Genomic DNA, 27214 nt, shown 5'->3' on the forward strand with positions numbered 1-27214 from the left:
TTGGCGGCGTAGCCCGACGCGGGTTGGCCTTTTCCGTACACACACAGGTTGTCTAAAGTTTTGTATCAAAACAATTGGATCTAACAGTCTTCTATTTAAACTATAAAAGTAGCGGATATTGGTAAATTTTTGGTTACACTGGATTAACTTGTGACAGCTTATAACAAACGATGCTGATCCACGAAACGTTCACTGACATCAAGACCTCGTATGGCACAACCATGCGGGTCTTCCTGTACACTCCGTTCATTCCAGGATTTCTCAATGCAAAATTTCCTGCAGTTGTTGCATATTCAGAGATTTATCAAGGTTTGCATTTGTACAAATTTACGTCTGTAATTGCTAATGGGGTACAGTAACTGGTGAGTGACTCTTGAACAAGCAGGCATTCAATTAATATGTTGGCGACAGGTCCTGTCTCGCGTCTGTCTAAGCAGATTGCTGGTCAGGGATTTATCGTTGCTTGTCCATCTATCTACCACAACTTTGAAGGTTTGTTTAGTCATTGATATGACTTAATATCCACTGACGACCGTCAGGTCCGGAGGCATTGGCCTATGACGTCGAAGGAACTGACAAGGGCAACTTATACAAAATCGAGAAGCCGCTAGAATCGTACGATGAGGATAACAGGCTTGTTGTGGACTATCTCGTGAATTTACCGATCTGCAACGGCAGAGTTGGCGCTACAGGCATGTGTCTCGGAGGACATCTTGCTTTTAGAGCATCTTTTGATTCCCGCGTCAAGGCGGCGGTTTGCTTTTTCGCAACCGATGTACACTCCGCTACTCTTGGCAAGGGCAAGAACGATGATTCTCTAAAGCGCGTGAAGGATATTGATGGAGAGTTGCTAATGGTATTTCCGACCACTTCAGTGATTAAAAATATAACAGTGATCTGACTATTAGCAGATTTTTGGCACCTTGGACCCGCATGTGCCTATCGCTGGTCGTGATCTTATCAGAAAGACCTTGAATGATGCTGGCGTTTTCTTTTCATTTTGGGAAGTTGCTGGTGCCCAGGTACGAAAAAATCTTTTTAGATACGTTGTAGTTTAACGAATTTAGCACGCTTTTGTGCGAGACGAGAATTCTAAGGAGAGATATGATCCTGCGGTCACAAAACTTGGTCTGGAAATGCTGTTTGAGCTGTTCAACCGTAGACTTAAGTTGGATCTTGGCGACAACGACGGAATGAATACTGAGGTCGATGATGTCTGTTGAACAATCAGTGGCTGATAAAATCTATGTATGAAAAAAATTAATTTCTATATTGGATACGCATTAAGTTCACCGTGAACGTAGTGCAGCACATGCTAACAAAAATTCAACCTTTACGCCGTAACCTACTCCAACTCATGCACGCATCCTAATCCGCCGTCATACGAGACGTTGCGTAGATTACTCGGATGGTGGAAATGGTGTCACCGGAGAACGCAGTGCGTCAGGGCTTTCGCTAATTTTCCCGTCCGTGATTGTCGAATCCGATAATCGTTGGATCAACCAGTTCGGTGAATCTATACTAGAGCCCAAAGACTTACGTCTCAGCAAATTCGACTTCAAACTCGGTAGAAGATTGGTATGATCGTCTGTAGTCGAGCCCTGTAAAAACGGATGACAGAGACACTGGATCGCCGTGATTCGCGATTCAGGATCAACAACCAAGCATTTAGAGATGAAATCTTCGGCTGGGTTCTGTTAAAGCAAGTTATTGACTCATTTATCTCACATACCATTGTTTGATATATCACCCCAATACTCGTCCGGTTCAAAATCATATTCCCCGTTTAAAACGGCCTCCATTTCTTCGGCATTTGTTTCACGGTCGAATGGTGTATAACCACACAACAGGAAATATGTAATCACGCCAATGGCCCACACATCGCTATCAAAATAAGCTTAGAAGTTGGCATATTAGCATCAGCTAGCTTACACAGATGTTCCATGTCCAGTCTTCTTCACAATTTCTGGTGCCTGAAAGTCGTTAGCGTTAGGCATTTCAAGCTTCGTTTGAGCTCATACCATGTATCCAGGGGTACCACATGATGTGCTCAGAGAGTTGACATTCTGCGTGTCAATGATTCGTGACAGGCCAAAATCTGCAATAAGCAAATCAGAATTGTCGTCCTCTGTCCGGAACAGCAGGTTTTCTGGCTTTAAATCTAACATATTTATAAGCTATAGTTTTCTCGTCACAGATCGATTAGACGTACCTCTGTGAACAATGTCATGAGAGTGAAGATATGCTACTGCAGAAGTGATAGATCTGACTAAATCAACTGCATCTGACTCGTAGTAAGACCCCTTACTGCAAATGCGGTCAAACAGCTCGCCACCGTATGCAATATCGGTGATCAAATATACTTAGTCTTGTCAAGAATGTGAATCAAACACGAAAAATATAACCATACAGCTGTTTGAAGTTTCAAAAAAATCGACCAGAGTAAGAATGTTCGGATGGCCAGCAGAAATCTTTTTCAGAACTTGGATCTCATTGCGAACCTGTCATTGTTAACCAAATTCACATCCCTACTCCTATAACCTAGTACGCGCCAATTTCTCTCTACCCGCCATCAACTTTTTACTAATAATTTTGGCTGCAAATTTCCTAAGTCGATTAGTTTCGTCGTGGTCAAAAAATCAAAGCACATACTGTCCAGTTTCTATGTGCACTACTTCCTTCACCACAGAATATGATCCCTGCCCTAATACGCGTCCCTGTAAAATATTTATTCTTCAAGTTAACGACAATAGTGCATAAAATCTTACGGTCTTGTAGTGGCATGGTTGCAGTGGTTTCAGCGGTTTCGTGTCTATCTTCACGTCATTGAATCCTAACGCAACCTCTTCCTTCATGACTTGTAATCTGATTCGAGCAAAAAAAAAGTGAATTAAATAAAAGGTTCTGATAATAATTAAAACCGTAAACCAGATCTTTGAAAAGTGATCAAATGGTTCTATATAAAAAGGGCACTGTCTATGACGATAACGGTTACGTCGCGCATAGATCTCCGCCACTCTTCTGCACAGGCCACCAAATGTGTCGCAAAATTCAGGGCAAGTTTTGGTAGAACTCCTCCTCCTTTCCCTCCCAAGAGAAATTATTGTTAATTTCTGTAACTGGAATGTTCGATCACTAATACCTACTTGAGCAATTCATGTTAAATATCTAATTATTTAAATAACTCGATAAGAATAAGCACAAATATTTTTTAGTTTTGATATATGCTGGTTAACGGGTCAAACAGAGCATAGTGAGGTGTAGAAGCGCTTTCTCGAGCTGAAATAATTTGAGCTCTATGGGGTAGCCACCTAGGCTCCTCAAACTGGCTGTTTTTTTGACTTACCACTTCTCTGTTGCTTTAGCTATTGTTGTTAAATTATCCTGAACGGGTGCTTCTTTCTTGATCAAAGAACGACTTCATTTCCATAAAAAGGAGAAACTTGGTGTGTCGCAGGTTTTGGACAGCAAAGAAAGCAACATAGTAAAAAGATATATATGAGAGTAGATATGCTATATATCCATCCTCGCGCACTGATGTTCCCTTTAACTATTCAATTGTTTTTAGATCTAATCCGAGGAGCGACGGAGTCGCGATCTTGCCTTTATTATACGCATTTTTACTCTTAAGTTACAAACCAAAAGCCAAGCCATAATGAAATATAACAATCTGACACAATCAACTATTGGAGCATTGAGTCGCTGTCAATGAGACATTCGTGTAATTCAAAAAACACCGAGAAATCTCAGAAACTTGCAATACTCTTCATCACACTGAACATATTGCACCGCCAACGGCTTTTTTTGTACTTAAACCCGGCTGTAATAAAATTACTACATAAAAAATGAAACTGTTTTTTTTACTTTTTGTCAAATAAGCTGTCGCGTCCCAGTAATTTCTACTATAAGTTAGTGTTCATCATACATTTTAAAAAAAAGACCACAAAGAACCAGACCAAAAATTTATGTGTGAAAAAACAAGGTTACTTCAAAAAAGCGACTCAACTTTCACTTTCGCCTCTACTCATTTAAATTCACTTATTATCGTGAAAGATTACTTTTACCAATTATTTTGTTACATTCCTCTGTATAGATTATTTCCGTCTATATAATAAACAAAATTTCCTTTTATATTAGGTGGCGATGCAAAAATCCGTATCTTCAAAACTGGTGCAGCTTGCAGGCGGCACTGCACAAGGGTTTGGCGGTATACGTATTGCTTGAAGCTCTTTCTGTAAGGAGGAGAGTCTGGGGAGCTCTTGTTTGTGAAGAAGATGGTGATATTATATTTCAAGGGTTCCCAAAACAAAAAAGATCTTGAGTGTGAGGAGTAAGACTGTTGGGTAGTGGGAACCTTTCTCACTCTTGGCGCTCATTTACATTCTACGAAAAGGTTAACAGCAACCGCTCGGGAGTGCGGCATTGCCACCCTGGGCGCTTGTCGCGAACGTATCAGTTACTTACTATTATTATTATGTAGATACCCGGAACGGCAAACCCATACTTTGAGAAGAAATGACGACGGGATTTTCGAGAAGGGCGAAAGTAGCATTATGGCGTTCGCAATGTACGCGTGGACCCTGAGCGCCGCACCGTGGCTTGGGATGTATGAATCTTAAATTTGTTCAGGGGTAGTACGGAAACGCACATGTTGCGACGGTCAATCGCCGTAACAAACATAGAAGATTAACATAAAACTAACACGAAACCCTTCATTTTTTACAGACCCAAATAAAAAACACGAGTATTACAGAAATTCTTAAAAAAACAATTAGACGAATGTAGAAATGAGTTGTTACAAGGATTGCAAGGGTTAGATTGTGCCAGGACACTCGTCTCTTCTTTAAAAGGAGGGAGAGTGTAAGGGTTTACATGAGCCGTTTGTGGTAAAGGGTTTGTTGGAATGGTTTGGATATTGATAGTCTATGGGAAAAAGGAAAAGCGATGCGGAGGGCATTAGTAGCAAGAGACAAATGTGTGACTATGAGAATTGTGTAAATACCGGTCTGTACGTATGCATAAAATAACAATTGCTTAACATAGAAATCAGTACAATCATTACATCAAGAATCAACACTGATTATAACACCACTCTTGAAACCGTCGGCACACTGACCAGACAGACACACAAGACCCATGAGTTGTGAGAGGAGCGCGCGGCTGCGTTACATGCAAAGCGAAAACTTCACTTGTTTCAGTATTCATTGTGTTGACGATATATAGGTAAGCATTCATCATTTACGTATACGTGTTTAATATAATATAGTGCATCATCCAATTTTCACATATATTTGTTTAATCTACTTAAAGGTAGCATTGTATTGATTATAGATAGATCTGTATTTTGTATATCACTGTTATATGTAAATATCCTCTGATTCTTTGGTACACTAATCTGTACCGTTTGGGACCAAATCTTGTATTATCTCGTCAATTCTGACAAACCCGCCACATTAAATAGAGTAGACTGTACGACAACGGCTGCAATATGATTTATTAAATTGTTAGCATATAGCCTTCTCCACACTAAAGTGGTTGCCTATGACGTCAAAGCTCTAATTGTTTAGTTTTGATGTGCGGCTTCATTTGGCAAGGCTTCTACGGCTGTCGCGCTGATCTGTACTTAAAATGTGTTAAATGCTCTTCTTTCTCGTCTATTGTTTTCATTTCATATCTGATTGGTACCTGTTTGAGATAGGTATTCAATTTAAGCAGAGAAGCGCTGGGTAGGATAGTTTAAAATGGCAATATTTCGTGATCGCCTCCTTGTGTTTTATTTACTCTCATTCGCTATTCTTACACTTTCTTTCACCCTCACAGTCTTATCTATCGCCAGTCCCCATTGGCTTACATTGACATTGTATCCTGAAGACGTGAATGGGCTACCGGGCAAGATCACTTACGGTCTACACCAGAAATGTTCTTCGTATGTCAATTGGACTTTCAGATGACAGTGCCACTAACACTAGCAGAATCACAGAAACTTGCACACCATTTCCAAGCGAAGAATGCGCAACGGGAGATCGACAGTTCTGCAACATCTGGCGGACCACATCGTTCATGATGTGGTTATCCCTCGTGATCCTTGGTCCGGTCGTTGTGTCCTACATCACATTGATTTTCAGTACCCGTCAGAAACGTGAGATTGGTTGGCGGATCATCTCGCTTCTGCTGTCGTTTGTCGTGGCCGTGCAAATCATTGCCATGTCGGCTGTCGTCTGGCTGATTGGGCATGACCCCAACCTCAAGTCGCAGACGTGGAAACTCGGTGTCTCATGGGGAGCTGCAACCGGGTCGTGGATCATTACGCTCTGGCTGATGGTCATGACCGTACTTGTTGGGATTAAGACTGTGCCGGAGTATACCTTGCTACCGATGACACATGAGCTGGGCCAGGAGCTGAGTCAAAACAGGAATATTATGAGACATGTCAGCTCATTCTCGGGGACGTCGACACGGTCTGTGTGAATGTGAATGACGCAAATTTTAAATAAGCTATGATAATTCATGATATGGTTTGAGTGAATTGGTTTAGGTGAATATATATTATCAAAATGAATAAATCTCGTATCTTTTGCCTGGTAACAATCTGATATTTTCGCAAAATTGATTAACATTCACGATATATCTAAATTTGATGTGACCTTCTGGCATCAATTTGTTGATATATTTCGTTCAAATATTTATGCAATTTGCGTTTAGTTCAACCTTTAAACATGCGGCTCAAATTATTATCCCATTTGACCAGAATAAAACAGAGAACAGCAGCGATCATTGATGCTAAAGAGCAAGTTAAATTGCTTAATTCAAAAGTTCCTTTTACGAAGCATCCATACTAAAATGGAACAAGCACCAATAATCCACGGCAAACGACAATCCCGGGCGCGCGATACTGCAGACGTCAAGCTCAGCAAAACGCTATCCAGAATTCTGCGTCACAGTGCGACGAAAGAGAACTTGCCGATTGGGTCGGACGGATATATTGCCGTCAGTGTATTACTAAAACATCAGCAGTTTCAAGGAAAAAAATTTGAGGATATTGTCAGAGTAGTGGAGAATAACAGCAAGTCAAGGTTTGAACTTGAATATAGGGGAGATACAACAGACGAGTCTCAAAGCGCGGTAAAGACTGATCCTCAAGGATGGTGGATCAAAGCAAATCAAGGACACTCTATCGAGGTCGAGAATCTTGCGCTTGAACAAATCGTAGATTCTGACAAATGCCCCGTAGCTGTTCATGGCACATATATTAGCTCTTGGAACAAGGCAATTAAGGACCAGGGTTTGTCGAAAATGGCACGGAATCATATTCATTTAGCCACCGGTTTAGCTGACGAGTCTGGTGTTATCAGCGGCATGCGAGGTTCAGCTAGTGTGTACATATATATTGATGTTGCCAAAGCCATGGCGGATGGAATTAAATTCTACAAGTCTACGAATGGTGTTGTCTTGACTGAAGGACAAGGCGGCATCTTACAGCCTAAATATTTTAAACAAGTAGTGTCTAAAGATGGGAATATTTTAAGATAGATGCTATGCAAGTGAAACGCAACATGCGATACTGAAGGGCAAGTCGCTTGAAACAGGAGAAAAACTACCTTTGAATTTCCTCAACTAGTCGTATATACAGACGTCACATACGCCATATATTATCATGCATGACATTAGACTACTACCCAGGCCTATCTCCTTAATATACACCTACACTGAGGGCGCCTACTCTAATACACATACGGAATAATTTTCCAGCGCACAATTCTCTTGTACTCATCCCAATCCGCTCCGTACTTCTTGCTACACTTTGCATCGTCTCTTGCCTCACGGTGGATGAGCAGGATGGCAAAGTACAGGTTGTAGAAGTAAGTCAGCGGGGTGTGTAATCCTGTAGGGAGACCCCAAGCAACAGACATTAGCCAGTCGCCAAAGTAATTGATGTGTCGCGAAATTCCCCACCACCCGCTGATGAGCAACTTGCTGCCAGACTTAGTCTCAATATACTTGAGATGGGCGGCTGAACGGTCGCCCTGTCTAAACGCGTTCTTCTCCGAGTTAGACCAGCGGAAGATATAGTACCCTGTTGCTTTGAGCAATACCACCAAAACCGTAAACACTGGTCCCAAGTTGACCGGGTTCAAGGCAAGGTATCGGGTCTGTAAAGTGTATGTGAACGGGACGAGGGCCAAGTCACCAAACGCAAGCATGAACCCAAAGCCATCGGTCGTGAGATCAATCATAGTAAGATTTTTCGCTTCCAAGAACGCACTGTCGATGACATAGATGAATTGGAAAATGTTGAGCAAAATCATCGAGTCGCTGACGTATCCGAACTTGCGGTACTGAAGGTGAGCTTCTGCCGCGTTGATGATGCACCACAGGAAGAGGCCGGGTCTGAGTTCACAAAAGAACTTGATGTCAAACGATCCGATCCGAGGGTTAAGTTCGCGACCTATGAACCAGTCGTAGATGGGGTTACCGGTGTTGCCTCCATAAGCCAGGATTTTCTTTGGGTTGCCGAAAGATCTAAAGTATACGAAGAACGCGAGCACGACCGAGAACCCAATTGAGGCAGTGATGAGACCAAGAAGATGGTCGGCGACGAATACAAGTTCGGGCAACTCGCCGTGAGTAATGAAACCGCGACCGATCAAGACCACGATGATGACGAAGAACGTGTTAAGGCCTGATAATAATTAGTTTATGCTAGATGTATAGAGCCACAATCGAACTGACCATTCATTTTGTACTTCAGGAAAGTTCCATCACGAAGCGTAGTACCGTCCATAACACGACCAGGTACAATATAATTCAAAGCCACAAGAGCAAAGAACCAAGCCAGGTATCCATAAAGCGCACAGAGGTCAAAAATTTTTGCGCCAGGAACAGGTGCTAATGCATAATATAAAACATAAATCAACGTCGGCAGCCCAAACGTGATTGCAAGAGCACCAGGAACTCCACTAAACTCAACATGAGTAGTCTTTGGATTCAATTCTACTGGAATCGGAGTGGTTTCATCTGTTAACAATGGCTCTGTGGCCGCAGCAGTATCTTCTGCTGTCATTGCGTCGAGACTGTGTATTATACAATAGTCAATTGAGAGGTGTTGAGAGTAATTGAGTCCAAATGAAATGGCGCTGATAATTTGTTTACACGGATTTTGATATTCGCTTCGAAGATCTGACTGAACTCACACAGTCTCGTAGGCGTAAAGGTGAACCGTGCAGGAAATGTTTATTTTTACGAATACGAGATAAGAATTTCGTATTCGCACCGAACTTTCTCGGGATCAAATTGAATGGATTTTTGAGAATCATCAAAATGAAATTATTTTAAATATTGAAAGTTGAATTCTTGAGTAATAAATAAAGTATGAATTGGCTGTGTTGATGTCCAATTAACGATACATTTAGTAGTCATATTACACATTATAAAAAGTAAACAAACAATTTACACAGTCAAAATATTCAATACACTCACCAAAAGGGTCTCCATCATTGTCAATTCAAACAGCATAAAAGAGTAAAAGAGGCATTAAGTGGTACCGGCCACGGTTGTTCTAAACATCATCAACTATAACACTACGTACTCCCAATCCAATCTCTTGATCCGACTTTTGCGCTTTTGAACCAATTCGAGTTACGGTCAGACAAATTTAAAGAAACATTAAAAGAATCATGTTCCATCGCAAAAGCAAAAAAGAAAAAGCTGAAAAGGAAACGGCCGCGGCTGCTGCGAGCACTGCGAAATCTCATCCGGTCCCGGTCAAGACTACTACCCCTGCACATGTACCTCCACCACCTCCAGCAAGTAGAGGAGCATCGTCTGCGTCGGTGCGGCCAGTACCAGCCGCTACGTCAACAGCACCGACGCTTCCGCCCTCAATCCCGCTTTCTATCCCACCACCAATGAGCTCAGCTGGTGCGTCTAACACTTCATTAGCCCCGTCTTCAAAATACGTGGCTAGCACCCCGTCGACTGCATCGTCAATTACTTCGTCACAGGATGCGGAAGGTGCAAAACCATCAGAGATTCTGATTGAAGCCTCGCGACGAAATAACATCGATTTACTGCAAGAGCTGCTCAGCATTACACCTTCGGCAGGTGATCTTATCAACACTGCAGTTGACGCATTAGGGAACAGCGCATTACATATTGCTGCGCTCAATGGATCGTGTAAGTTTATAAGGGCTTTTGTCAGCGTATCGTTGACTAATGATCTATATAGACGAATGTTTGGACATGTTGTTGGACATTGAAGGAGTCGAGGTTGATCCCAAAAATAGACTAGAAGAAAACACACCATTACATTGTGCGGTTATGTATTCTGAAGAAGAACCTGAGCATGCAGTCGCTATAGTCGACATGCTGCTCGATGCTGGATCCGATCCAAGGTACGTTTGATGTATCGAATTCAAAACCAAATCTAACAAAGTGCAGGATACGAAACAAGCTGAAAGACAAGCCAATTGATCTCGTACCGACCACAAACCCTGAATTGAGGCGAATGCTTCAAGGGGCTGAGATGGCAATTATGATGAGTCCACGAGATCAGGTGGTGGAAGGACAAAACATTGAAGGTAAGTCTTGTGGTACTCTACTAAATGCATTGCTGACGAATAGACTCCGGCTCGGAATCAGATTGATTGCATTTCATAGCCAAATCTCTGTTCTTGTATCAAACATTATCCAGATTTCACTCTACTACTAAAGTAACATCTAATTTACACGTAATCAAGACACTCACCGCCGCCGCTTCCGGCGTCTCTCTGTACAAGCCGGACATATCCACGTACCATTTGGTGGCCGCTTCAGATCGACGCACTTTAAATGATACCATTCTATCTTACAAGACTATATAGTGATTGTCAGCTTATGTGCACAAAAAAAAAGCAAAATACAAACTTTGTCGTCGCAAGCAATCATGTTGCCGTATGAAACGCGGTTACAGATGCAGTACGTTTTTTCCTCGTGACTTGCTCGCTTCTTCGACCTATCAGACCCTTTGTTAAGTTCCTTGGACTTGTCGGACTCCTTATTGCGCGTCTTGTTAACAACAGTATTCTTCAGCGATACGATGAGTGGTTTCTGCGGAGCAATGACTGCATTCTGGGGAGCCGGAGTACTAGTAAGTCTCCGTAGGTTTCGAGATGGACGTTTGGCGGGCTCGTCTGACTTCACAGGCACCTCGATTGGCGCATCTAACCTGGTTCTATTTCGCAATGACCTAGGCGGTAACTCTACCACTGCCGGCTCGCTTCCCACCACAGCCGCTTCAACTTCTGGCACTACCGAGTTTGGTCTTCGCGCAGACTGTCTTTGAGTGACCGGTGCCTCGCTTCGAGCCCGTTCAGTCGAGGCACGAACTGCACGCGACGGCATTTGGATAGCGACTTCAACGTCGCTGCGGTGGCGCAAATTGTGACGGGAAATCTGTTCAATCTCTCGAGTCGTTGCCCGTGATTTGCCAACTTGCTGTGAAACAGGTGCTTCCATGCTATTGATTGTCGTTTCCTTGATGGCTGCGAGTGATCTCTTGTCGTTTGCTTGTGATTTATACAAGACTGGCACGGTCTGGTCCCTGATGCGCGACGAAACTCGTAACGAGAGTGGCTTGTTTGGCGACGGAATTGTGATTTTGATTGGAGCCTGCGCCGTGATTCGAATTGGTGGTATGACTTGCGATATCCGTAGTGTTTTGCAACTATCGCCCTGCTTGTTCTCTTCACTGACTTGCTCGACCTGCTCTTTGGCCAAGCCATTTAATGCTTGGATAGGCTGTAGGTCGTTTGTTGCCGCACCTTGCTTCTCGTTATGAGATGTGCGTCCAAGTGTCTTTGACTGTGCTTTTTCCAGATTTGCGACTTCTGCATCGATTTTCTGTTTGTGACGTCGCAACTTGACGTGTGAGTCATACTGACAACGACAAAAGATACCGACTTACAACGTGCAATAATCTCGTGGCTTCGCTAACCGCTTCTCTCCGGTCACGTATAACGAGGTCTACATTAACGTTTTCTAATTGAGCTAGAAGGTGTGAGCTTAAATCTGTGTTGTTTTGCTCAAGTTTTGGTAGCAATTGTTCAACAGCATTTGCAAGTCCTATATCATTAGAAGAGCATTTGAGTGAATGGGACATGCTTTCTTTACCAGTATAGTTACTCGACAACTTTGTAATCAAATTTAAAGATCTGCGAATGTCACTTGAAAGATGATCTGTTTCTGTATACTGTCAGCCACATTCAATTATAACTTGGTGCCCATACCAGCAATGTAGTAAGAGTAAATTTGGAACGCGTCAGTGTTTACATCAATCTCATTGCTGTCATTATTGACGCGTTCTGCTGCCTCAGCATCGGACGCACTGTCATTCTCGACGACCGCGTCCAAGTCTTGAACTGCACTGTCGACGTCAATTGTCATGTTATTGAAGAACAGCACCAAACCCTCCTCTTTGAGATTGAGCCTGTTGCCGCTAAAGTCCTTTGTCTCTTTGTTGGAGCTGAGCTCATCGCAGCCACGGCAATAATATAACCCTAACCTGACATCTATAAACCTTAAATTGTTCCTACTTCAATCTTCGTCAAACTTGATCGCGTTTGTTATACATTGTGTGAAAAATGTCAACAGGCATAAGTGAAAATAAGTCACGACAAGTTAAAATTGACGACAAGAAGAGAAAGTCACAGGAAGATCATGATAAGAGACATAAAGACCGGATCCGGGAATTGGACGAGGCGGCAGGCAAAATCAGACGGCAGATTACGGATTTGAAGATTGAACAAGATGTCATGGCAAACATTTTAGAGCAGATTAAGGCCGGTAAAGCCAAAGGCACATGAAGTGCTTGACAACTATGGAGCAGCTATAGAGCAGCTATAGAGCTGTTATAGAGCAGCGAGTGCAATATGAACTACAGGCAAAGACGTGGACTGTCTGTGTCTGGTTTAGTTGGTTAGTATATTGCTACTTAATTGAATGGATTTGTGTCTACAATGTCACAGTACTTAATAGTTGGTAACTACTGTAAAACAGGCCATGAATATCGACAACATTGGAGTTTTGTCTAGAAAAGACACAAAACTTGGAACTACTGCTTGAATTAGACAATTTATTAAATACACTTGAATTACATAATCAGCGTTGACTAACTGACTCACAATTAAGTACAATTGAGTGTTAAATAACGAATACTGATCTCAATTGACCATGAGTTAACCCTGATAAATTCAGTACAGTATTTGTAGCACCATTTTAATAGACACCGTACGTTTTAATGTGTTTTATATCAAAATGGTGCAAACTTCATCACTTTCTATCGTCGACATTTCAACTCAAAATCCTTTGTTTCCTTTTTCCAACTCCAATATAGCACCTCCAGCAAATTTTGTGTCTTTTCCTCTCATTCAGAATTCAAATTTGACTCTGTCTTAGATCTCTTTTGTTCGTTCTTGAAATCATTTTTAGCTCAAATTTCAACTCAAAATGTCACACTCCCCATCACTTTCATTCGGTCCTGAATGGTAGGTCGTCCCTTTTATTAGTTATACTGGAATTACATTGAATATCCCTCCAAATCAACGAGAATCAATTTGGTCAAAAATCATTGGTTCGAACTGTGTATTCAAATCGGAATCACTTTTGAATCGGATCAAAATATCCAAATATTTCGAATTCAAACTGCTTTTTTCTAGACTTCAAATTGATTCTCATTCAAGTCAACTCTATAATATAACTATTTACTAACTAATTATGCTTTTAGGATGCGCCCTAAACCATCGTACTCTAGTACGTCCACCTCTATACAATCAACTATAAACGGTAATGGATCCTCCGGCATCATACCGGGAAAACCAAAGCTATCAAAGTATCCGACGTGGTCATCCGTATCATCTGGTCGCAACGTCTCAAATCCAGGTACTCCATCAGGTGGGACCTCGTTCGACGATGACATGGCAGAGAGCGTGCTGGCAGCGGTTGAGTCTGCTGCAAAGGCAGACATCGCACCGCCGATTCCGAGCAATGAGAATGGTAAACGGTACTCGCGACAGGAACTGCTTGATGTTTGGAGCCAGATGAAGGACACTGGTAGGCTGACTGAAGTTCCTCTCTTCAGCTTCCCGCCGCTTGCAACTGTAGGCACAAATGCGAGAAAAGCTACGATGACTATGGGTTCCATAGGAGGCGGAATGGCGAAGGAAGGATCGAAAGAATACGAAAAGTTTTTTTCTGGGTCTTTGCTTTCTCCTGAACTTCAAAAGGATTCTGCCTTGAATGAAGACATTGTAAGTCTTGTCTCTACCTTATTGAAGACTTATTTACGAGACATAGTCTCATTTACCTGCAGTTAAAGACTTAAAGGACTTTGACCGGCCAGACAGTCCGTTCAACCGTCAGAAGAATTCAGGTCAGATCCCAGCCTCGGCTCACTTTCCGATGCCAAGTCATGAAGAAGTTGGGCCGTCAGATAGTTCGCCATCAGTCCAGCACCAATCACTCTCCGACCCACTCCTGGTGCCGCTTGCAAATCTCACAATCTCGCGTCCAGACTTTTCCTCGCCGTTCATTCAGCCGGCAGGATCAAGCTGGAGCCCGTTTGGAGGCACACCTACGTCTCAGCACGCCCAACTACAGTCCTCATTGCCGTCGCAACTGGACCATGATCTGTTCGTGCCTGCTTTCCCTTCACAGGAGGCATTCTCACCCATACCTGCACCGCAAAGCGCGTTTTCGTCGCCGCGGCCGCAACATCAGTTTGCTCCTCCCCCGCCTGGCCTGCTCCCGCCGATTCTGGTGCCTGCACAGCTGATCCAGTGGGTGTACCTGGACAACAACAATGTTATCCAAGGCCCGTTCACGGGAACCATGATGCATGGCTGGTACGTCAACCAGTGGCTGGCTCCGGACTTGAAAATAAAACGTGTAGAGGAGAATGATTATTACCCCCTGGCGGAGTTTTGCTCGCTCGTCGGGAACGATTCTGAGCCGTTCATGATGGCTCTACCTCGAGCCGATTTTGACGTGCCATTGTTTAACCAACAACAACAGCAACAGCAACAGCAGCACGAACCTCAGCTTGAGCCGACAAAGGCGTCTGCAACAGTGCATGCTGAGAAACCACAGCTTGAAGCTCCGGCGACAGAGCCGAAACAGAAATCACCTGTTGAAAGACAGCCGGAAGTTGTGGAGATTAAGCATATCGAGTCTAAGCAAAGTCAAAATCCAAAACCAAAGAAGGCAGCTGACGTGCTGCCACCACCACCGCCACCATCTCATCCCGTGGAAGACACTTTGTCAACTTCAGCAAATGTACCAGAGACAGAAGACGCTTGGTCAGTCACTCCGACGTCCTCGGTGACGCCAGCATCTAGCAAGCACAAACTTCAACCGTTGCCTCCAGCACCAAGTGTCGTGAAACCCACAGTAGAATCAGCGTCGGCTGCAGTTCCAACAGCTCCTATTGCACCATGGGCAAAGGCGACTGCTGCGGTAGAAAAGCCCATCAAAACTTCGATTTTGAAAGAGATTGAAAAGCATGAAGCACACAAGTTACTGGAGGAAAAGAAGCAGCAGGAAAGGCTTAAGGCTGTGGCTGCTGCAGAAGCTGCAATGGAGGCTAAAATCGCAGCTGCTCAGGCTACCAATGTTGATATCCCTGCTGCCGGTAGTGTGCCTCCTGGCCTGCCTCGTGCCGCCGCGTGGACTACTACTGTGATTGTACCGACACCGGTGAAGAAGACTGTAGCACAGATCCACAAGGAAGAAGAAGAGGAGGCGCGCAAGCGCAAGGCGGCTGCGTCCGGGGTCATGACAACGCAAGGCCGCAAGTACGCCGACATCACGGCTGCAAAACCGATTGCGACCAGTCGGACTGCTTTGCCCCCTTCGGACGGCAGTGCATGGACCACTGTTGGTGCCGGAGGCAAGAAATCTGCTGGCACACCGCCAATTCCTGTTCCTGCGATTCCGGTTACCACGACGGTTGTACCAACTGCCGTCCGACGGGCAGTGTCGTCGCCTGCGTCGGCAATCGTGGCCGGATCCGCTGTCAAGACCAAGAAACCTACGGTCGCAATGACGCCTTCAGTCGAGGAGTTTTTCAAGTGGTGCCGTGTTGCGCTGAAAGGCGTCAGTTCCGGTGTGAACCAAGACGAGCTGCTGAAGATGTTACTGTCGCTGCCGCTCGGGTCGGCGGACACGGTCGAGATCATCGCCGACACAGTGTACTCGAACTCGACCACGCTTGACGGTCGGCGGTTTGCGGAGGAGTTTGTCAAGCGGCGCAAGACCATTGAGGGTGCACAGCATGTGCCGCTGGCGGCGCTCGTGGTTGACGGCGCAGACAAGACCGCCGCGGTTGCAAAGCTCGAGAAGACCGGCGAGGGCTGGAACGAGGTGTTGAAGGGTAACACTAAGGCGGCTAAGGCTGCTGCTGCTATTGCTGCGTCCGCAAACGGCGGAACTGGAAACGATGGCTGGAACACGGCGTTTAAGATTGTGGGGAGCAAGAAGAAGGGCGGCAAGCGTTGAGTGATAGAGAGAGCATTGTAAATATATACCTTTATTCTAACCCTAAAACATCATTTTTTATTGCATATAGATTCTATTTATTTACAACCAGGTCTTTCCTTCGCCGTTTCCTTCAGTGTCTTCGACCGCGAAAAATGACCTTGTATTTTCGAGCCAAGCTGAGACTCGATGTCTTTGCCGGGCTGAATCTGCAGGCCAGGTCTGGCCGTATTGCGCGCTGTGCCAGTATGACACGGACTGCGGGATCAATACATCTGGCCAGTTCTGCTCGTAACTATCCGACGTGATGGCGTACCCAAACATCAACGACGAGCCGCTGTCCGAGTCCGAGTCATGGCGTTGAGATGCACCGTGATACGCGGCCTGCGGTTTCGTAACCGCATACAGCTCTTCAAGGTCGCACACACTGGGAGGCACAGTTGATGTGGCTTGAGTCGTGGTGGTCGAAGTTTGTGAACCGGCAGCGTCGGACATCCTGACACCGCCGTCGGCGTAGTACGCTGCCGGGCCTGGGGCCGCAAATCTGCCGACGACCGAGTCGCTGGGCTGGATCGTGAGTCGGCCAGACTGAGATTGTTGCCTGCTGAGCGCTGCTGTCATAGACTGTCTGAAGACGGACTGTCTAAAGACAGACCGTCTGAGTGCGGATTTGGTGTCGGACACGTGGATCGGGTCAAAGACCTCGTCTGGGTTTTGCTCGAGCTTTTCTTCCTCGTCCCCGGCCGCGTCTGCGCGGGGTCCGCCCCATGTACGCTGGGATGCGGTGAAGATGCCATAGACCATATAGACCCAGTTGAAGAACGGGTTAAAGATAAACATGAGCGGGTACAGGAACGCCTTGAAGCGGTGGAGTTTGATGCCGATGAAGAACATGAGCAGCCAGTTCAGTCCTAGGGAGACGGCCATGAACGCGAGTGGGAGCTGTGTGATGTTGATTGTCGTCGTCACGACGCTGAGCGTCATGACCAGAAACAGCAGCGCGGTCGTGCGGATCGTGTTTTGCATGAACCGCACGGTGCACAGAAGAGGGTACAGTTTCCAGAGCCGGATGTCGGTCAACATGCAAACCTCATTGGTGACGAAGCCGAGGAACCACCGCCGGCGCTGCTTGAGCAACGATTTGTACGTCAGTACGGCCTCGGTCTTGCAGAACGCGCCGGAACATAACTGAATCTGATACCTGCTGCGAGCGCCGAGCATGAACAGATGCGTCAGCCACCTGTCTTCACCTAAATGGCACTTGCCGAAATCAAACATGTCTTCCGCGTTTTCGGCTTCGTCAGAGAAGTAGAACTTGGCCATGTTGCGAAACGCGGAAAACCGTAGCATCGTCAGCGCACCGGGTAGACACGTCACGGACCCACACGCGGACTCGACCCCGCGCTCAAACAACTGGCCATGTACGTACTCAATGTCCTGCAAAACTGTGATAAAACTCTGCTTCTCGGCAGTGCAGGTGATGATGCCGGTCATGGCCAGCATGTCTGGCTGTCGTTTTGACGGCTCCCGGGCTTGATTCTTCAGCTGCATCTCGTACACAAAGTTCTGGATGCAGACCTTATCGAGAATAATGTCCGAGTCGATAAACAAGATAAACAAGTCGTCTCGCTTCTGGAGATAGTCGCCGTAGACCTTGTCGATCAATCTGAAAGATTTTTTTTGGCAGTGGCGTTTGCCGCCGTGCTTGAACCTTGAGATTGTAATTTTGGTGTCGCGGTACGTCAAGTCAATCGAGACAGGGTACTCTGCAAGCGGGAGCTTGACGCCTAGCGACGACAAAGTCGTAAGATAGAGCTCATCAACGTCGGATCCGTCGAATGAAACATAGAGATGGATGCAACTGTTGGGGTAGTCTGCGTCGCATGCAGAGTCGATTGCGTGCATTAGGACTTCAGGAATTTCGTGGTAGCATGGCATCACAACCACGACTGCCGGCGCAGTTTTCTCGTCCAGTGCTTCGGTGATTCTGTATTATTAGTGAAAGTTGAACGTAAAGTGCGGACATGCTTACCTAGCGGCTTTGCCAATGTTGTGTTTGAATAAATGATATATACATAGTAACCAAGGAACGCCCATTAACGCCGAAAACAGGACACACGAGAACATTTGCAGGACGCCAGACATTTTGTCTGGAAAATAACCTTGCAGCTGTGGTGGTAGCGGAACCGTGACAATCATGACTGGCAAGAACGTGAACCTGTGAGGATTAGAATTTGTTTTAAATCAAAGGATTAAACCGACCGAAGCAGTGTGAATGCGATGCTGATAATGATGGCTAGTACCCTAATGCTTCTCTTCTCAGCTTTGTTGTACACTTTCGCCAGGCAGTACCAGAAAGCCAGAAGCCAGAGTACCCATTCCAGCAACGCACATGCAAACACGATTGACAGCAAGGTCGTGTATATAATCTAGATAACATGAGCGTTGCAATTATCTAGTGTGGACTAAGAGACATACGTCTGCTGGACGCCAATGGTCTGTGACTGGCATTTAGGAACTTGATACAGGTTATATTTTGTCCAAAACCCGCACTTTGGGCAGCGTCAGAGTGTTATAGCAACCCCGGCATGCGACTGGATCTTCAGGGGCTATACACGGACGTCAACAGACATTACAGACATCAACAGCAAGATCTAGTATGGTCAAGAATGTGATTTGAGGGCGACTTGTTCGCGAAAATACAGTATTAATTAAATCAGACAACAGCAGAAAGACCTGTCAAGCTAAATATGCAAACATCAAAATGAGGCAGACACAGACATAGTTTGTGGCGATCTAGGTATTGTTTGCATGATTTTGTGTGAGGGTCGTCCATAATGGGAGTCGGCACATAAAATGAGGCAGGCCAAAGTTGAGGCTGTTTCCGAAAGCGGACCGGTACAGGGGTGAAGTTTGTGTCCGTGCAGTGCTGTGCTGCGCAAACGCGGTAATAAGGCCAGAGATGATTGACGTTAAAGATTGGATTTGTTGCGGTCAGTGACTTTAGTTATGAATGAGAATTGTCAGGAAGAGCGTGATTTGAATTTTTGAAGTATTAATAAGCGGCAACAGTCGCATAATGAATGACAAAACGTGCTAGAACAGAATGCAGTAGTAGTTAAAGAGCAGCAGTCAATACTAGCAGATAGATTAAGTAATAGTAGGACCATGTCAAACTGTTATACAGACGCAATGTAGAGTATTTTAGTTTATAGCAGTAAGATGTAGATGAGACAGAAAAACAGCAATACAGCATCAAGCTGTAATAGATCACAGCATCACCATGGGATTTACTACATAATAAACGAATACAGACGCGTATGAATATCGCGTTTTGTACGACACATAATCAACAAGTAACGACGTGTCAGTTTCGCGTACTCTCCCAGCCTCATGTGGCACATTAGTACATAGTGTGGCTGTGCTGAAGCGACCCCCTTCTCAGCTCCATTGGCATCGTGACCGCCATCGTCGACACCGTCTCTTCATCACGTCCCTTCATGGCTTCTTCACTCGACAACTCAAATTCAACACCCTCATCTCCCTCGTCTGTAGCTTCAATGCAGCCACAAACCCCTCCTCAAGCAGCTACAATCAATTCAATTAGTATCGCTTCGTTATCTAGCACAGCAGCTGCGACAGATTCGCATCCAAAGTCAATGCCTAGAGATGCTTCGCTTGTGCTCGATAAAGCTGACGTGTTGCAGAATGGAAATGGAATTAACATTATCAGGCGGAAACTGACCGGATACGTCGGGTTTGCCAATTTGCCTGCTCAGTATCAAAGAAAGAGTATTCGAAAGGGCTTCAATTTCAATGTAATGGTTGTTGGTATGTCTGCTTTTAACTCATCATCAAAGTGTTCCAAAGTGCTAATAAGTAAAGGCGAAAGTGGACTCGGCAAGTCGACATTAGTTAGCACCCTGTTTAACATGCCGCTGGCATCACCTGTCACTCCGCTAAAATCTTCTGCAGATCATGGCCCCACTGTCGAGATCCAGTCTGTGTCTGCTGATATGGAAGAAGGTGGGGTCAGGCTGCGATTGACCGTGGTTGACACGCCTGGGTTTGGTGATCATGTTAATAATGACGACGCGTGGCGTCCAATCGTGCACAATATCGAGCAGCGGTTTGACGCGTACCTCGAGGCCGAAAACAAGGTTAACAGGGCCAATATTGTTGACAACAGAATCCACGCGTGTATCTACTTTATTGCGCCTACTGGTCACTCGCTCAAACCACTTGATATTGAGGTTATGAAGAGACTTCATACTAAAGTTAATTTAATTCCTGTCATTGCCAAATCTGATATCTTGACTGACGAGGAAATCGTTGCGTTTAAGAGCAGAGTGAGTTATACCGCTTTTTTTGAAAGTGTATAGGCTAATGATTTAGATTCGGGCTGATTTGGACTATCACAAGATTGACATCTTTGAAACCCCGAGATATGAGATTGACACTGAGGACTCAGTTGAGGAGAAAAACACAATCATGTCTAAGATCCCGTTCGCGGTTGTCGGTGTGACGTCTGAAATCACTGGTCCTGATGGCCGGGTCGTGCGCGGACGCAAGTACCCATGGGGTGTTGTTGAGGTAGACAATGAGGACCACTGCGATTTTCTCAAGCTGCGGGCGATGCTGGTGAAGAACTACATGGAGGAACTTAAAGAGAGCACGAATGAAATTCTATATGAAAACTATCGGTCAGACAAGCTCGTGTCGCTTGGTGTCAATCAGGATCAGACCGTGTTTAAGGAAGTCAATCCGGCTGCCAAGCAAGAGGAAGAGCGCGCATTGCACAAGGCTAAACTGATGAAGATGGAGGCAGAGATGCGGTTGGTGTTTCAGCAGAAAGTTGCAGAGAAGGAACTCAAGCTGAAACAGTCTGAAGATGAGTTGTTTGCTCGACATCGAGAAATGAAAGAATCACTTGAGAAGCAGCGGCGGGAACTCGAAATGAAAAAATCCCAGATTGAGACCAAGATGTACATGTCCAGTACGGAGGACAAGACCAGAAAGAAAGGCTTCTCGCTCCGGTCATGAGCCTACAAATCAGCACACAAAGAAGAAATGGCAAATGGTATAATTATAGACAACGCGGGAAGCAATTTTTTTATGATATCTGGAATCGCTTTGTATGGTTTATATCAACGTTTTAAGTACGTTTTACAAGTTAAGAAAAGCAATGATAGCCTGTTGTATTTTTTAGTCTGTTATGACAAAGTATTATATGACCCCGATGTGTATGTTGAAAATGTACAAGTTGTAAAAGTAGTCTAATGCGGGATGTATCGCGGTCCGGCACCAATGCTCATTCCGGCAACTTTCCACCACCGCGGTAAGCAAGAGTACCCGTCATCGTCAAAATGTTCCGCCCGGTTGCACAAACACCTGCCGGTCATGTGGGAGTCGATGTCTTGTGGGCATCGAGAATACGGCGCATGGCTGTTTTTGTGTTGTTAGTATTTGTTGTAACGGTCTAATGTATAGTAGACATACCGGTATCCGATGTCGCCAAAGTGATGAATTTTGGATTTGGGAAGAAATAAACCAGCAGCGAGAGAATGGATTGGCGCGTCCCCCCATCGCTAGATTGATTAGCTTGAGGCACATGATAGCACGTGCGATGAACATACCTCGTAGTAAAACCCACCTGCTTTGTCTAAATGCGCAAAGTATTCCGAATACGCTTGCGAACGCCACAAGTTCAGATTTGCAATCTCAAAGTTGCTCCAGAAGTGACACAAGTTATACGTGCCTTTAATCTCGGTATCGCCTCGCCTGCTAGCACGGCCGCCGTCAACAAAAAAGTCAAGTGCGTTGTCGGGAGCAAGATACTGCGGATGCGACTTGATGAATGATTTAGTCTCGTCCCACAGGGTTTTGATTGTCACGTCGTATTCGTACATCGCCATGACGAACCCGTACAGTTTGTCGTTTGTCCGCATGAGTTCAAATGGGTCGCTAAAGATTAGTTGTGTACTGAGACTTAAGAAAAACAGCGTACTAGTTAATGTCGCAGTAGTATTCAACGGCAGGCTCGACCCGCCAGTAGTAGTCGTAGTTGGCCAACAGCTCATGCCTATAAAAAAACCCAGAATTGTATCTGCACATGTGTCTGTAACTCATGCTGCCGGCGTAGATTACGTTTTTGGCAACCATGGTCTCCATGTTGGCCTGGACTTTCTGAAGATCAATGTGTTCGGGCATGCTCCACTGCTCTATGCCAATCAACCCGTACTGGGTCTTACCGGACGCCATTCCGGTCGTGAAGTTGATGAACTACGAATCAGTCAGTCACGAGAACGTGAAAACACGATGAGCACCAAACCTCCTCAGTAAATGGCTCGTCGTTAAGAAACGTCCATGGGTATCGATACTTGCGGTTGAATCTGTCTTCAATCATTCTCATCGACCGCAACGCGTCCGTCAGTTCACGATTTCTGTCAAAATTAGTCTAGACCGTTCCAGAACACATTTATTTCGCACCTGACCAACATCACAAGTGATGCTTTCTCTTTCCCAATCTGTCCTGGAGTAAACATGCTCAGATCACGCTGTGTGATGCCGTACTTTGCCATGAAATCCTGCTCGGTAAACACATCTCTGGCGCCGACCGTCCGTCTACCCTGTTCGTGTTTCGAGCCACCTGCACTTAAGATTGCGTACAGGACCCACAGAACGACAAACGCACCGAAACCAGTGAGCGCAGGTTTGGCGTATCGCTGGTTGCGGCGGTAGTAGCGATAGAACCGGTTGTTTGGAGCGTTCATAAGCGGCAGCTGCTTGTCCTTGTAGGACAATGGCACCATTGCGCAATCAGGTGAGATATAAACCAAACAATTGACTTTGTTTTATAAGTGCCAAACGTCAAAAGTGGAACATTTGGAGCCAGACGCATTCAATTAGGATCAGGGTTAATGCCATTAGGGTTGGACTCGGCAAAAGCATCGACCACGCCCCCGGATTTTTACTTACTATACAGTCATATATATTATACATATCGTACACCACTCTAACGCTGAACAAGAACCCATACTACGATCCGTTCCTTTTCGCTTCCTTCAGAGTTCACAGTCGTGTTGACTCCACCCACGAGGCCGTACTTCTTTGGCGCAACCACCCTGCCCGCTCTTACTCCCAGTCCTGCTGGTGGAGGCGGAGACGCATGCACAAGACACTCGACCATATTGACGCCAGGATTAAGCTTGACTTCATAAAACGATTTTGGTGCTTCGTTTAGTTTCCGGATTCCGTTGCCGGGCATGATAGTCGGTGACAGACGTCTGTTATTGAGGGACATGTAGAGATTGTAGTGTCTGGTTAAGAGAGAATGCGAAAGTGTAGGTGAGATTGTGATGACGCTGTAAGTAGGCGGTAATGTGAGTGTAAAGGACTGGAAAACTTCAGTGCTGTGAGGAGGGAACGAGATTGAATATGGAGAGTTTGGTTGTTGACTTGGAGTTGACGTTATTGCAAAGTGCGTGATCAACGCGTCTTCAATTGTTTTGTCCAGTCCGCGTAATCGGGATTCTTCCGCAGTCTTGATATCGTTTGGCGACGGTACAACGACAGGTAATGACGATACCGAAGCTGGATTGATAGCAGAACTTGACCATGACGGGTCTGCCGCTGTGGGGTCTGCAGCGGCAGAAGGTATAGGAGTTGAAGGTGCTGAGTTTGGCACTGATTCCTGCTTCACGTCTTCTTTTGCAGGTGAATTTCTGTATTCTTCTGGCTTTGGGGCAGTGCGTGGCGGCCTTCCCCTCGGTCGCTTAACAACCACCCGCTCTTCTTTGTGTTCTGGTTCCAGTGTTTGTTCGAGTTTTGGCTCTTGTTCTTGTTCTGGTTCTGGTTCTGACTCTGGAGGTGCTTTTGGTTTCCCGAGACTGAGCTTTATTTTTGACGGTCGTTCTTCAGGTTCTTTAAGTGACAGTTTCAGTTTGACTGATTTCGAGTGCTGTGGTGCATCTTCAGGAGCTTTGCGTTTCTTTGTCTGTATCGGGCCGAACGCGTCTTCGTACTTTTGCTTGAGTTTTATTTGTCTTGACTCGAACGCGTGCTCAAGATGGTCTGCGTCAGCGTAAACTTGACTGAACTCCTCGTTAAAAATCTTTGCGTTTTGAAAAATGAGTCTGACATCTGATTCGAACGAGTCGAAATTTGAGTATTTCCCGTCAATTATATTTTGCTTTTTTTGTCAGTGAGAGCTGGAAAAAAAAGAAAAACACGCACTTTTACTGTTTCGATGGCCATCGGATGTTGAATGATTTGGTAATATTCAGGATACTCGTCACTATCTGGCTCGATCATGAACAGTTCTGAGTAGTAACGACCTCGCTTACTTAATTTGATAGTTAGAAAAGGTATGATGCAGAAATAAAAATACCTAGTGCGAAGGCCTGCCAAATGATTGACCGTGTCTAGCATTAGCTGCCGTAGATATTTGACTGAATCGTCAGCCATTGTGTGTGTGTGTGAGTTTGCGGTACTGAAAGCTGGTGAAGTTGATGGAGAAGATAGTGTGAGTTATATGTGATTTGTGATTTGCAATGTGGAATAGGGTTTACTTTATTGGAAAAGGTAAACATGCGTTAAACTTGAAATTGTAAACTTTGGTCGAGGCAAACAGAATGGACACAAAACAACGACGCAAGACACCGAGGATGTTGAATGATAATGAACGGGCCAAGCTAGAAGAATATCAAGATTTGATTCACTATTCCAGTCGGTGAGTGTTTGATGGAGATATGAGAGGGAATAGCTATTGATGCTTATAGATATTCTGATGATAACTTTGAATACAGGTATGATGTTGTAAGTATGAGTATGTTTATTGGAGGCTAATGCAATAGGCATGTTACATTACCAAAGAATATGCTAAAAGTTATTCCAAAGGATTATTTCGATAGTGAGACTGGTACATTACGTATCTTAATGGAGGATGAATGGCGTGGACTTGGGATTACACAGAGTTTAGGATGGGAGCATTATGAGACTCATAGTAAGTTGAATGCTTATAGATGGGATAGTAAGAAGAGTAGCCTGATTATAATATAGCACCGGAACCACATATTTTATTATTCAAGTGAGTATAAGTTAGGATGAGAGATTGAATTAGTACTAAAGGAGTAGACGACCAGTTGATTATGGTAATTAACAATGCAATGTATATATACACATATATATAATATATAGTAATACGATAACTGGTATAAACAAAATATATTAAGGAGATAATTGGAATGTTCACGCGTTTAATAGGAGGAACGCGTACACTGCACTAAGCCGGGTAATTCTAATTTTATATGGCTGGATGTGGCTGGATGAAGTACGGCTGGTACGGTTTCTAAATGCGGCAACACCAAAGACGCGTATTTGACTTAAATTGATTGATTCTCCCACATTCTTGTTCTTTACAGTATAAAGTATTACATAATATTATATGGTATTATACGGTATTATATAGCGTAGAATATGCCGTCAATAAGCAATGAATGCTCATTAAGAAGATCAAATGCAAGATCGTTGACTCCATTATGGAATGAACTGCCAACACCACCTCAATCAACAGTTTTCATACAACAAAATCGTGACTATTCAACTAGAAATGATTTAAATTATATTGAAGGATGTTCTTATTACATATCAAGTTTGTTTTATCCTAATTGCTCAGTTTCAATTACAAAAATCAAGCAAATGATTAAAATTGGAAATCTATCAATTGGAACAGTTGCTGCTTCTTGCTGTATTTTGCGTACATTTTATAGTACGTATTGTCCTTCACTCTTTGCACATCACTTACTAATTGAAATAGAAAAGTTTTATGAAAGTATGAAATCAATCACAAATGAGAATATTGGTGAACTAATACTTATTTCTTCATTTGTAAGTGTATCTCTTACAGAATCATCAAGAACGTTACTAATAATAAGATGCTTGCATATAAATACATGGAAGACGAAGTATGGAAATTGAGTACTTGGGCTTCATTATGTGCATTCGAATTCTCATGCTCTGAATTACGTCAAACTGAACTTCACATTTTAGAATCAATTGATTTTAATATTGGCGCTATTTTAACGTCATCTTCAATTCAAGATGTCAAATCAGAAATCATTGCTCGTCAATCTTATAACGATTTCTTTAATCAAGATTGTTACTACTATAAAGAACAATCGTTCAAACACGGACTCAAAAGAAATTTATCGACATTTCTAAATTCAGTTTCAAATCAGGATTAGACATAAAGACAAAGAGGGTTTATTTAAAATATGGCGTTATATTTTGGTTAAATAAGTAAAATTTGGAATGTTTATGTAATAATATGTCAATGAGTCTTGTTCGAATCATGTTCGGGCTCCGAGTTCCGGGTTCCAATTAACGAGTAAAACAACGGAGAAACTTATTATCCGTATTAATCCGAAGATATTACCGTTTTGAGAAACTGCTTTCCTAATAAAGTAATATTTATATAAGGGTATTGTATTTTACATGTGACAGTCTCCGAGCACACTCACAATTCCGGTCAGCAATTTCCGGCTTTGCTTTATAAAGATGTTATTCTTTCTTTAATATAATATATCTATTTTAGTATTTATATATATTATATATAATAAGTAAATTTGAATATAAACTTAAATATATAGCATAAACAAATGTGAAGAATATACGTATTTCCGGGTCAGACCGGGATAATCTACCAGTG

The 27214-nt window shown here is 44.1% G+C and overlaps 14 protein-coding genes across 14 annotated transcripts; 8 read left to right on the plus strand and 6 right to left on the minus strand.

The window, feature by feature from the left end:
• The first annotated feature begins 68 nt into the window (after nt 1-68).
• Nucleotides 69-1287, plus strand: V1512DRAFT_288185 (Alpha/Beta hydrolase protein). The gene is made up of 7 exons (XM_066918134.1): nt 69-108; nt 158-309; nt 357-362; nt 412-492; nt 540-856; nt 912-1022; nt 1068-1287. The coding sequence occupies exons 2-7, from the start codon at nt 171-173 to the stop codon at nt 1221-1223; spliced, it is 810 nt and encodes a 269-aa protein (XP_066769241.1). The 5' UTR covers nt 69-108; nt 158-170; the 3' UTR covers nt 1224-1287.
• V1512DRAFT_281964 (calmodulin-binding protein kinase) lies at nt 1151-2855 on the minus strand (the record flags this gene model as incomplete). Its single annotated transcript, XM_066918004.1, has 9 exons — nt 1151-1687; nt 1733-1884; nt 1933-1973; nt 2022-2161; nt 2213-2362; nt 2411-2501; nt 2553-2607; nt 2653-2717; nt 2769-2855. The coding sequence occupies 9 exons, from the start codon at nt 2853-2855 to the stop codon at nt 1401-1403; spliced, it is 1068 nt and encodes a 355-aa protein (XP_066769242.1). The 3' UTR covers nt 1151-1400.
• Nucleotides 2856-5524: 2669 nt separating this feature from the next.
• V1512DRAFT_268141 (uncharacterized protein) lies at nt 5525-6569 on the plus strand. Its single transcript, XM_066917408.1, has 2 exons — nt 5525-5926; nt 5973-6569. The coding sequence occupies exons 1-2, from the start codon at nt 5742-5744 to the stop codon at nt 6466-6468; spliced, it is 681 nt and encodes a 226-aa protein (XP_066769243.1). The 5' UTR covers nt 5525-5741; the 3' UTR covers nt 6469-6569.
• A 157-nt stretch (nt 6570-6726) lies between these two features.
• On the plus strand, nt 6727-7754 carry V1512DRAFT_268143 (KptA family-domain-containing protein). The gene has a single exon (XM_066917409.1). The coding sequence runs from the start codon at nt 6778-6780 to the stop codon at nt 7528-7530; it is 753 nt and encodes a 250-aa protein (XP_066769244.1). The 5' UTR covers nt 6727-6777; the 3' UTR covers nt 7531-7754.
• V1512DRAFT_110413 (ergosterol biosynthesis ERG4/ERG24) lies at nt 7626-9400 on the minus strand. Its single transcript, XM_066912890.1, has 2 exons — nt 8731-9400; nt 7626-8680 (listed from the first exon to the last, which is right to left on the minus strand). Exons 1-2 carry the CDS (start codon nt 9059-9061, stop codon nt 7722-7724), a joined length of 1290 nt encoding a protein of 429 aa, XP_066769245.1. The 5' UTR covers nt 9062-9400; the 3' UTR covers nt 7626-7721.
• V1512DRAFT_110408 (ankyrin repeat-containing domain protein) lies at nt 9340-10937 on the plus strand. Its single transcript, XM_066912889.1, has 5 exons — nt 9340-9355; nt 9414-10173; nt 10226-10391; nt 10438-10577; nt 10621-10937. Exons 2-5 carry the CDS (start codon nt 9675-9677, stop codon nt 10641-10643), a joined length of 828 nt encoding a protein of 275 aa, XP_066769246.1. The 5' UTR covers nt 9340-9355; nt 9414-9674; the 3' UTR covers nt 10644-10937.
• V1512DRAFT_213066 (uncharacterized protein) lies at nt 10741-12420 on the minus strand (the record flags this gene model as incomplete). Its single annotated transcript, XM_066913581.1, has 4 exons — nt 10741-10851; nt 10903-11895; nt 11942-12219; nt 12264-12420. The coding sequence occupies 4 exons, from the start codon at nt 12418-12420 to the stop codon at nt 10741-10743; spliced, it is 1539 nt and encodes a 512-aa protein (XP_066769247.1).
• Nucleotides 12421-13760: 1340 nt separating this feature from the next.
• On the plus strand, nt 13761-16527 carry V1512DRAFT_272820 (uncharacterized protein; the record flags this gene model as incomplete). The annotated part of the gene is made up of 2 exons (XM_066917703.1): nt 13761-14282; nt 14329-16527. 2 exons carry the CDS (start codon nt 13761-13763, stop codon nt 16525-16527), a joined length of 2721 nt encoding a protein of 906 aa, XP_066769248.1.
• An 81-nt stretch (nt 16528-16608) lies between these two features.
• Nucleotides 16609-18705, minus strand: V1512DRAFT_213016 (chitin synthase-domain-containing protein; the record flags this gene model as incomplete). Its single annotated transcript, XM_066913580.1, has 2 exons — nt 16609-18493; nt 18539-18705. 2 exons carry the CDS (start codon nt 18703-18705, stop codon nt 16609-16611), a joined length of 2052 nt encoding a protein of 683 aa, XP_066769249.1.
• A 1361-nt stretch (nt 18706-20066) lies between these two features.
• V1512DRAFT_213074 (Septin-domain-containing protein) lies at nt 20067-21549 on the plus strand (the record flags this gene model as incomplete). Its single annotated transcript, XM_066913582.1, has 3 exons — nt 20067-20337; nt 20392-20855; nt 20902-21549. The coding sequence occupies 3 exons, from the start codon at nt 20067-20069 to the stop codon at nt 21547-21549; spliced, it is 1383 nt and encodes a 460-aa protein (XP_066769250.1).
• A 233-nt stretch (nt 21550-21782) lies between these two features.
• V1512DRAFT_272822 (nucleotide-diphospho-sugar transferase) lies at nt 21783-23051 on the minus strand (the record flags this gene model as incomplete). The annotated part of the gene is made up of 6 exons (XM_066917704.1): nt 21783-21951; nt 22006-22094; nt 22143-22470; nt 22514-22788; nt 22838-22949; nt 22996-23051. 6 exons carry the CDS (start codon nt 23049-23051, stop codon nt 21783-21785), a joined length of 1029 nt encoding a protein of 342 aa, XP_066769251.1.
• A 395-nt stretch (nt 23052-23446) lies between these two features.
• Nucleotides 23447-24986, minus strand: V1512DRAFT_268161 (uncharacterized protein). Its single transcript, XM_066917410.1, has 3 exons — nt 24896-24986; nt 24742-24850; nt 23447-24697 (listed from the first exon to the last, which is right to left on the minus strand). Exons 1-3 carry the CDS (start codon nt 24970-24972, stop codon nt 23522-23524), a joined length of 1362 nt encoding a protein of 453 aa, XP_066769252.1. The 5' UTR covers nt 24973-24986; the 3' UTR covers nt 23447-23521.
• A 143-nt stretch (nt 24987-25129) lies between these two features.
• Nucleotides 25130-25927, plus strand: V1512DRAFT_268165 (regulatory subunit of cyclin-dependent kinase). The gene is made up of 6 exons (XM_066917411.1): nt 25130-25237; nt 25287-25313; nt 25362-25510; nt 25567-25594; nt 25642-25718; nt 25771-25927. Exons 1-5 carry the CDS (start codon nt 25140-25142, stop codon nt 25664-25666), a joined length of 327 nt encoding a protein of 108 aa, XP_066769253.1. The 5' UTR covers nt 25130-25139; the 3' UTR covers nt 25667-25718; nt 25771-25927.
• On the plus strand, nt 25928-27063 carry V1512DRAFT_268166 (uncharacterized protein). The gene is made up of 3 exons (XM_066917412.1): nt 25928-26275; nt 26324-26394; nt 26442-27063. Exons 1-3 carry the CDS (start codon nt 25984-25986, stop codon nt 26748-26750), a joined length of 672 nt encoding a protein of 223 aa, XP_066769254.1. The 5' UTR covers nt 25928-25983; the 3' UTR covers nt 26751-27063.
• Nucleotides 27064-27214: the final 151 nt, after the last annotated feature.

The sequence above is a fragment of the Lipomyces arxii genome (genome assembly GCF_038497795.1).
Source record: "Lipomyces arxii strain Phaff 12-163 unplaced genomic scaffold V1512scaffold_31, whole genome shotgun sequence".
Lineage (NCBI taxonomy): Eukaryota > Fungi > Ascomycota > Lipomycetes > Lipomycetales > Lipomycetaceae > Lipomyces > Lipomyces arxii.